The 10,175-nt window shown below is 34.6% G+C and overlaps 1 protein-coding gene across 1 annotated transcript; it reads left to right on the plus strand.

Annotated features, from left to right (window-relative positions):
• Window positions 1-4,587: 4,587 nt before the first annotated feature.
• On the plus strand, window positions 4,588-8,170 carry LOC105799150 (asparagine synthetase [glutamine-hydrolyzing] 1). Its single transcript, XM_012629552.2, has 13 exons — window positions 4,588-4,831; window positions 5,198-5,336; window positions 5,460-5,555; window positions 5,650-5,791; window positions 5,882-6,072; window positions 6,183-6,344; window positions 6,429-6,509; window positions 6,601-6,822; window positions 6,921-7,055; window positions 7,165-7,245; window positions 7,325-7,411; window positions 7,494-7,601; window positions 7,704-8,170. The coding sequence occupies exons 1-13, from the start codon at window positions 4,752-4,754 to the stop codon at window positions 7,932-7,934; spliced, it is 1,755 nt and encodes a 584-aa protein (XP_012485006.1). The 5' UTR covers window positions 4,588-4,751; the 3' UTR covers window positions 7,935-8,170.
• The last annotated feature ends 2,005 nt before the right edge of the window (window positions 8,171-10,175 follow it).

Genomic DNA, 10,175 nt, shown 5'->3' on the forward strand with positions numbered 1-10,175 from the left:
AGTAGTCCTGCTTGATGTATAAAATGTGGCTGCCAAATAGGAGAACATGCTGTGACATGGCATATCGCCTCATCACGACATTGTCTATGCTTTATCGTTTCAACATTGTCGCATCGTCTCGACGCCCTGATGCTTCTCGTCGTGATGTTAGACCTATTTTGGGCCTTCTTCGATTGCTTGTCAAAACATCTTTCAAAGTACCTTCAAAACATCCGATAAATGCAAGGTACACCCAACAAATCTCCACTTTGACACGTATTTATCACGCCTCCTTTTCCATGCCCTATCACAGGCCTAACTCGAATTTGGCAAAATACCAAACAAGCTCAAGTAGTCTCGAACTTGTAAATTGAATGACTCATAGTCTTCAAATCAAAGTTGTATAATACAACAAGGGCCAATTATACTTGAATAGGAGAAAAAAGCATCAACTTTCTTCACCTGACTATAACCTTCTGCGACCAACCTTGCCTCAAACATTCAGTGAACCATTCAAGTCCAAAAGACCAAAAAGAGGTTAGATTCTTCTCTAAATCAGGAACATGCCTGACATCTGACACAACTCCACCTTCAACCAGATTATATGGAGAGCAACGAATCATTACCCTTGTCCTCAGTCATATTAGCTATCTCCGTAATTATCCGGAACTGCCAGAAACTAAAATTTGTGATCTGTCAAACTTCTCGATATCCAAAATCATTGTTGCGTCACCGAACGAGTCGATCTGCAGAAGTTAAACCTTGTTTTGATACCAATTTGTTGGGGATCGACCTGTATAAACAACGAGCTAGTAAATGTAGAGAAGATCAAACACATATATTTTACATGCAAAACCCTCCGAAGAGGATAAAAAAACCACGAGTAAAGGAGGCTTCGACTTTTTACTAAATTAGTAAACAAACGAGAGTATAATATAGAGAAAATAAACCTAAAAGTATTAAATGTACAATCCCAAACCTCAAAAACAAAGTCCTAATTCAGGAACAAATTTCTCTCCATAGTTACCATGGAACTCTCACCAAAACTCATATATGACTACATCTTGTCGCCCTCAAGAAAAACCCTTGCTGATTGGTATCTCAAAACATGGATACAATGACCCTTTTAAATATACTAATATTAGAGTTCTAATCATACTAAAATATCCATAGAATAATCAGAGTCCAACTAGGAGAAGCAGTCTTGCTTGAAGTCTAAAATGCGACTGCCAAATAAGAGAAAACATTGTGATGTGGCATATTGCCTCGTCACGACACTGTCTCTGCTTTGTCGTTTCAACGTTGTCACGCCGTCCCGACGTCCCAGTGCTCCTCGTCGTGACGTTAAGTCTATTTTGCGCCTTCTTTGATTGCTCATCAAAACATCTTTCTAAGTGCCTGCAAAACATCTGATAAATGCGAGGCACATCCCATAGTTTCTTATAGGCTTTCACTACAAGTAAGAGGAAAATCCACTTTGTTAACTAGGATACTATGTGTAAGCTGAAGGAGATATGGGATTTAGATCCATGTGTGACTAGAATTTAATTCTTTGTGCAAAACTTGGATGGAGATTATTGACTAAAAAAGATAAATTATGGGCAAGTATTATATGGTAAATACCTTAACAATACCAACTTACTCGATGCTCCAAGAAATGGTGGTAGTGAACATGGTTAGAGAAGTATCCTTGCAGGCAAATATATCCTTGATAAAGGGTTATGTTGGAGGGTGGGCGATGTAAGTCTAATTAGATTACAAACTAACAACTGGATGTCTGATAGAAATATAGTTCATAAATGCATCCAAAATCCTTCACAGGAGTAGTTGCAATTGTTCATTAAGGAGTATAGGGAGCAGGAGGTTGAAACTATTAGGCTTTATCACCTTTTTTCTAGAGGAAATTATCGGAAAAAAGAACATGGTATTTCCTTTCTTGATGAATTACTGTGCTAATGATGAATTTATTTTGGGGGAAACTTCTAATGGCATCTTTTTAATTAAGTCAGCTTATGAGATTCAAGTGAATAGAAAAAGATTTGCTTAGCTTGATGGCAAAGCTAATATGGAAAGTTCTTTAACATTCGAAGATCCAAACTTCTCTTTGGTTAACTTAGAAAAGTAGAATTACGAGTAATTCAAATAGAAAGATAAGGTAACTTATCATGATTGATTCGTGGGAAAATATTGTGTGATCTATTTTTTCCTTAAATTATGGAACATTAACTATGCTTAATTTGAGTAGTATTGATGGCATAGATTGAAGTACATAATTTTTATATACTTAGGTTGAAGTTTCATCATGCACAATTGTTATGTGTGGATCTTCAATTCCACTATATACTTTGCTATGTGTTCATTTTAGTTTAATATGTTTATATTTTTATTGATTTTGATTATGTGCTTAAGTATGAATTATTATGGATATATTTATAAACTCTAAAATAACTATACCCAATTTAGTCTATAAAAAAAACAAAGCTGAAATTGGGAAATAAAATACAAGATAAATTTCATTTTGAGGATGGTACAACTTTTGCTTTATTACCTTATTTTTGTTTGATTAGTTGTCTTTATTTTGGGCATAATTTCTTTGCTTTTCTTTTTCTTTTTTCAAATTTATAAACCCAATAATTGTGGGATCAATCATAAAAATTCACCATGGATCTCAATTCAATTCACTGTAAGTAAAAATCCAATTATTAATTAATAAAAGAAACCTATTCACTTTAACATAATTCACTCCAATTATTAAAAAAAACGAATAGACCAAAATGGCATGACAATATACAATAATTTTTGGATGATGAGTAAAACAATCGGAAACGTTAAATTAATGGTGAAAATTATTTTTATGGACAAATTATAAAAAGTTATTCAATTATACCTTTCGTTTTATTTTGGCCACCTAATTATTAATTTTTCGATTTAATCACTAAATTTTTCGAAATTAAATATTTTAATTACTTTGAGCTGATGTGGGCTTTTCTTTATTAGTCTAGTAACAAATTTAACCTCTAATGTTTACATATTCTATCAAATTGATCCTAAATATGAAAACTTCAATAAATTTAGTCCTCAATGTTTACAAATTTTGTCATTTTAGTTGTAATTCTAAAAAATTCAATAAATTTGGCCCTTAGTATTTACAAAACTTTTCGATTTAGTCCTAACTCTAAAATTTTAAAATATATATATTTAAAATGTTTTCATTTTTAGCCCTTTATAACCCAACTCACCCATGTGAGATATTAAAATAAGAAAAGAAAAACCCCTTTTTCAAGTCACTTGCAACAATTTCTTATATTATAATTTAGGCTTCACATTGGACTATCTAGAATAACTGGTTGCATTACTACTCAAATAGGTAACGTTTTTAATGCCATTGTTTTTTTGTCGGATCTTAAATTTTTGCGTTTTGTCCCAACTTTTTAGAGTTATTTTGCAAGTGACTTGAAAGAGGGTACTCTTTTTCTTATTTTAATATCTCACATGGGTTAGTCAATAGGTTATAAAAGGCTAAAAATGATTTTTTTTAAATGTCTTTTAATTTTTAGAGTTAGGACTAAATTGACAGTTTTGTAAATGTTAATGGCCAAAATTATTGAATTTTTAAAAATTAGAACTAAAATGATAAATTTTGTAAACGTTGAGGGTTAAATTTGTTGAATTTTATATTCAAGATCAAATTGATAGAATTTGTAAATATTAGAAGGCTAAATTTATTATTAAACTAATAAAAAGAGCTCACATCGCCTAATGTAACTAAAATATTTAATTTCGAAAAGTTTAATGACTAAATCAAAAAATTAATAGTTAGTGACCATTTTTATAGTTTACTCATAAAAAATTAATTTTCCGTATGGATTTGACATTCCAAGTCTATTTAACAGATAAATTTTAACAGAATGACTAATTTACACGTTTCGAAATGTATAAAGATTAATTACTCAATTTTTCGGTAAAAGGGCCGAAATACAATCCAGACCTAAATACAAGAACTACCCTAGTACTTTCACTCACCATCCCAACAATTATTCAGAAAGAGGTGAAGGAATCATGGCGTATGAATAAGAAGAATAAAACAACATGAGGAATAGTTAAAAACTTTAGAAAAATGTAGAAATTGCTGCTGTTGGGAGGAGAATAGGGATGGGAGTGAATCATGTGTTCCTAATCTATGTAAAATTTGAGTTTATTTATTATTATTCATATTACATTAAATTAAAAATACAAAAGATTCATATAATGAATATTTGAATATCACAAATGTCTGAATTGACCTTATCTATCGTCATTCTTAGCTGAGTAGGAAGAAATATGATCTTGAATGAAAAAATGTTACTTATTTGACCATCGGAGCCAACGCAATTTCCGAGAGTCATTTCCAAAAACAGGAAAAGTTTTTGACAATGGAGGGGTGATGATGAGTCAGCAATGGAAGTGGATAAAGCCCCGTTAGTGATGGGACGAAACCAAGTAAGAACACGTGGCCTGATGGGAGAGGTGGGCCCGAGGAAGCGACGAAACATCGCCGTTTGAAAGGTGCCCCAGACATTTTGCATCTATAAATAGGTTGTGATGGATATTTGAAAACACAACAACGTGTTTGCCTTCCCCCTTTTACACTCCCCCACTCTTTCTTCTCTTCTCTTTACTTCCCCCTTCACATATATCTTCCTCTTTCTTTTTCTTCAAATACTGCCCTCTAATTTTCTCTACTTCTTGTTAAAAAGAAAGGTGTTTTGGGAGTGTTTAATTATTGAAACAAAATGTGTGGGATTTTAGCTGTTTTGGGTTGTTCTGATGATTCTCAGGCAAAAAGGGTTCGAGTGCTGGAACTTTCCCGCAGGCAATTCATCTTTCTTTTTTCTTTTTTGCTAATTTTGATGTTTGTGTCTTTAAAATGGTTGCATAACATTTCTCCAATAGGTTTAGACAATGACAAAGTGTTTTTATGGTTTGTTGCTGTCGAAGATCAGCGAAAAAAAAAGACAGGGTTACGGTGAAATTTAACAACCTTAAAACTTGGTCTTGAAGCAGAGATACTCTGCAACTTGAAAACGGTATAAAGGGACATAAGCAAAAAAAAGTGGCAGAGTCCATGTTTCAAGATGCTAGTTCAAGCAGCTCATGAACATAAAAGACTAATAAATTGAATTGAATTTATTGGTTAATGAGTTAGTGATTGTCCACGTTGATGATGGTTTACCAACAGGCTCAAGCACCGTGGTCCTGACTGGAGTGGCCTCTACCAACATGGAGACTGTTATTTGGCCCATCAACGCCTCGCCATCATTGATCCTGCTTCTGGTGACCAACCTCTCTTTAATGAAGACAAGTCTGTTGTTGTCACTGTAAGTCTCTCTCTCTTTGCTTCTTTTTATTTAATATTTCTCCAGTTCCACCCTATGGCCACTCATTTAACTTTCTCAACACTTGAGGACTGCCTAATTGGTCAATTCTGTGCTGAAAACTAGGTGAATGGAGAGATTTACAACCATGAAGAACTGAGGAAAAAGTTGGCCAACCACAAGTTCAGGACTGGCAGTGACTGTGATGTTATTGCCCATCTGGTGAGTCTCCATGGATAGAGCTAATTTTTTTGGTCTGAAGTTTCTATTTTGTTTTGTGAATGATTGCCTAATAAGTACTTGACCTATATGATAGTATGAGGAGTATGGTGAAGACTTTGTGGATATGTTGGATGGAATCTTCTCATTTGTGCTGCTGGATACCCGTGACAACAGCTTCATCGTTGCACGCGATGCTATCGGTGTCACCTCCCTCTATATTGGCTGGGGACTTGATGGTATTAAATCTAGGTTTTTTTTTTCTCAGTTGCAAGTAATTTGGGTTGAAACTGGTTTTTGCTAATTTAATTTCTACGTCTTATAACCAGGTTCGGTTTGGATATCGTCGGAATTGAAAGGGTTGAATGATGACTGTGAACACTTTGAAAGCTTTCCCCCTGGTCACTTGTACTCTAGCAAATCAGGAGGATTTAGAAGGTGGTACAATCCACCTTGGTTCTCTGAGGCCATTCCATCGGTTCCATATGATCCCCTAGTACTTAGACGTGCATTTGAAAATGTAAAACTGATTACTTGCCGCCCAAGAAGCACTTTATGCTTTTGGACTAAAGAAATAAATATATTTTTTCTGTAGTTTTGGCTTACGGGTTGTATCAAATATGTTTACAGGCGGTGACCAAAAGACTGATGACTGATGTGCCTTTCGGAGTTTTGCTATCTGGAGGACTTGATTCATCATTGGTTGCTTCTATCACTGCTCGGTATTTAGCTGGTACCAAGGCTGCCAAACATTGGGGAGCTCAGCTCCATTCTTTCTGCGTTGGCCTAGAGGTAAGTTGTAAAGTATAGGATGAACCCTTAAAGCTCTAGAGGATTTGAATGATTCTTAAAACTTGATTGTCAATTTCTCTGCAGGGTTCACCAGATTTGAAGGCAGCAAGGGAGGTTGCAGACTATCTGGGAACGGTCCATCATGAATTTCATTTCACTGTTCAAGTATTGACTCGACATTTTTGTAGCAGTTTCTATTCAAGAATTTAGGGTTTAATAAACCTGTAACAAGCTAGACTGCTCTCTAATGTGGCAGGACGGAATCGATGCCATTGAAGATGTCATCTACCACATCGAAACATATGATGTCACCACGATCAGGGCAAGCACTCCTATGTTCCTGATGTCAAGAAAGATCAAGTCACTAGGTGTGAAGATGGTTATTTCTGGTGAAGGCTCCGATGAGATATTTGGTGGATACCTGTACTTCCACAAGGCACCAAATAAGGATGAATTCCACCGGGAGACATGCCGCAAGGTAATAGATCATCTTATTCAGCACTTCACTTATGAGTAGGGGAGTTGGAACATAAGGATATAACGAAAACTGGTCTGTTTTGATACCTTTTTATGCAGATCAAGGCCCTTCACCAATATGATTGCCTGAGAGCTAACAAAGCAACATCCGCATGGGGATTAGAGGCACGAGTCCCCTTCTTAGACAAAGAATTTATCAATGTTGCCATGTCTATAGACCCTGAAGCGAAGATGGTATGTAAACAAGCATCTTTTTTCTTATTGTTCCTGGAATTGCTTGGTTTATTCATTCATGGTTGAGATTTACAGACTTATGACAAATAGTTCTTTGTTTATGAATCAGATAAAAAATGATGAAGGACGCATCGAGAAGTGGGTTCTAAGAAGGGCATTTGATGACGAAGAACATCCCTATCTGCCAAAGGTCTTCTAACTTCATTTCTTGTTTTTCATATTTGTCAACTATGAAGCTAAACTAACATGTCCTATATGATGCCCTGCAGCATATCCTCTACAGACAAAAAGAACAGTTCAGTGATGGTGTTGGTTATAGTTGGATCGATGGTCTCAAAGCCCATACTGCCCGACATGTAAAATATCTTTCTTAAGTGGGTTCTGTTATATGCGTTTGCTTAGTTTATTGTTCATAATTTAACAATTACAATCTTTCAGGTGACCGATAAGATGATGTCCAATGCTTCTTTCATATTTCCTCACAACACACCAACTACAAAAGAAGCATATTACTACAGAATGATTTTCGAGAGGTTCTTCCCGCAGGTGATTTTCTGAATCTCGTAGTTTGAATACGTTTACACTTCTAACTTTTTGTCAGCAGCATTAATTGCTAAAGTGACCATCTTCCTTTGCTTGGTTTACCAGAACTCAGCTAGATTGACTGTCCCTGGAGGAGCTAGTGTGGCATGCAGCACTGCTAAAGCTGTTGAGTGGGACACTGCCTGGAAATACAACCTCGACCCTTCAGGCCGGGCTGCTTTGGGGGTTCATCTCTCTGCTTACGACGCAGAGACTCCTCTCAGCAACAAGCCATCCAAGGTTATTGATGGTATACCACGGATGATGGCCTTTCCTGGAGTTGCCATACAGAGTTAATGCCTGCCTACTGGAAGACAACAGAATGTATGAATTATTTAATAAAATGAGTAGGATCAAACTTCCGAATGTGTTGGTGTATAATATAGGCGATGTTTACGAGTACTAAGAGATACAGTGATCGTCGGATCATCTTTGGTTGTCATCAACCTGTTGTTTCTTTAAGGTAAGTGTGCATTCAATATTTTGTAGTGGAAGTTAATTATGAATGAGAATCTTCCCTTTTTTTGGTTTAATGTGCAAAAAGCTTCAGTTCTTCCACTTTACAAAAATCTTGCCCTCAAAAGGACTGTAATGTTAGATAACTTGGAACTAAGCAGTAATTTGAGATGAAACATGTTGTCTTCTAGTTTAATCGAGCATTGAATCAGTCTAAATCTTGAAGATAATATCATATTTGACTTGAAAGAACTATATAATTATATCATTTATTAAGACACAATATTAGTACAGTAAAGTGCAGTTTCTGCACCCTCTGCAAGCCTATAATCAAAATTAGTAACTAATTATAAAATGAATTAAAAGCACATACAACTTAGTAGAACAAGACAGTATAAAAGAGTTGATTCCAAGTATCAGGCAATCCAAGGAGGCACCAATCGCTACATGATAAGCTGTAAAAGTAACATATTTTAATCTTATTTTTAATGCCTTTTTGAATGATTAATGATGTAAATTAGTGAATTTAATGCTCCTAATCCTTTAAATTCATGTGTCTATACTTAGAATAGTTTTTGGGAGCGAAAGTGTAACACCCCAAACTCGGTCTAGACATTATGGCCGAATCTAGTAATGTTACGAAGAAGGGTTTTAAGAATAATGTCATTTCGTCCAAGCTTTGTAAAGTGGTTCGATAAATCATCCAAGTTTTATGACTATTATTAAAAATGTTATTTAATTAAACCATTTGCCAAAACATTGTTTACAACGGAAGTTTCAGAAACCGTTTATATTTTGGAAATGCAGTTCATATTTTTGGAAAAACCTTTGTTTTCATAAAACCGTGATTTTAGTCAAATGTCGTAAATAAGGTTAAAGCACATCCAAAACCAGAATAAAAAATTCCTAGTATAGGGGCCTCAATGATACTTTTACTTTTTTGTTCAAATAAAAAATTAATTTTGCCTTGAGTATTACTTTCCACGTCATTGTTTAAGGGTGAATTTTGTACAAAAGAATCAATTTGCACCTTTTTTTTCCTTAAAGTATAGGGGTTAATTTGTTTATTTTTTTATAGAGGGACAAAATATAATCTAACTTCTAGTATAAGGGTTTCAATGATACTTTTACCCTTATGTTCAATTCTTGTGTTCCTCTTCAAATTTCAATATATTAGGCTTTAATAATCTTAGGGAGTTTAAAGTCGTTAGATTGCTTTTTGAAATCAATTGAACTTGACATAGAAATGGAAAGCTTAACTTTATTCAAAGTTTGTTGCCATGTGAGATAGAACGAAAATTATAAGCCCATAAAAGAAAAAAAAAAACGGAGAAGAAATAATAAAACCAAATGTTGTGAATGCAGTTTAGACATAATGGTCCTACGTTTGTAGAACTTCGTTCAAGATATAATATTATTCAATCAACCAACCGGTCAACACATTTCTATTGGCTAAAACCCTGAAACTCCCTCTATAAGTAAAGCTCATATGGCCTCAATAGAGAGCAACGATGCAACTGGCATACACCTAATATTACTCTAATACCAGAGAATTCTTCAAATATGAAAATCTCAATAAGTCACACACCCGCATCAAGAAAATAAGTCTCCTTTATATAAAGTCAACCAGCAAGTTAAAAGATCTTGATAAGTCTGTTGAATCAAAGCTTCACATTCAAAGGGCAACCAATAATGATAAATTACCCATCTTTATCTAATAGATTGTTCATGATCACTTATCCATTAGATTAAAGAGATGATGGAAGACACAAAATTTCCCATATCAAGGTAACTGAATGAAAGTTTTACTCTAGATGCCACTCGATCTTTTTAGCTAAAAAATACCTTGTTCGACCAGCCCAAAGAAAACATGTCTTCATTCGAAAATAACATGGAACCAGCAAAACAAAAGTCAAAAAGGGTATAACAACAACTTCATCAACATCAAATCAATTTAAATGTTTTTAATTTCAGTTCTAAATTTGATTCCTATTAATCTTAAATTCTGATTATATCAAGCCGCACATCCTCACTCCAATCCAAGATCCGCACAAAAACACTAGTTTAATGATTTTTTTATTA

Source organism: Gossypium raimondii, chromosome 9, assembly GCF_025698545.1.
Source record: "Gossypium raimondii isolate GPD5lz chromosome 9, ASM2569854v1, whole genome shotgun sequence".
Lineage (NCBI taxonomy): Eukaryota > Viridiplantae > Streptophyta > Magnoliopsida > Malvales > Malvaceae > Gossypium > Gossypium raimondii.

Coding starts and splice junctions, on each gene's coding strand:
- LOC105799150 (XM_012629552.2), top strand. CDS start 4,752: ATGTGTGGGATTTTAGCTGTTTTGGGTTGTTCTGATGATTCTCAGGCA. Junction 4,832..5,197: donor GTGCTGGAACTTTCCCGCAG/GCAATTCATCTT, acceptor GTTTACCAACAG/GCTCAAGCACCGTGGTCCTG. Junction 6,823..6,920: donor ACCGGGAGACATGCCGCAAG/GTAATAGATCAT, acceptor CTTTTTATGCAG/ATCAAGGCCCTTCACCAATA.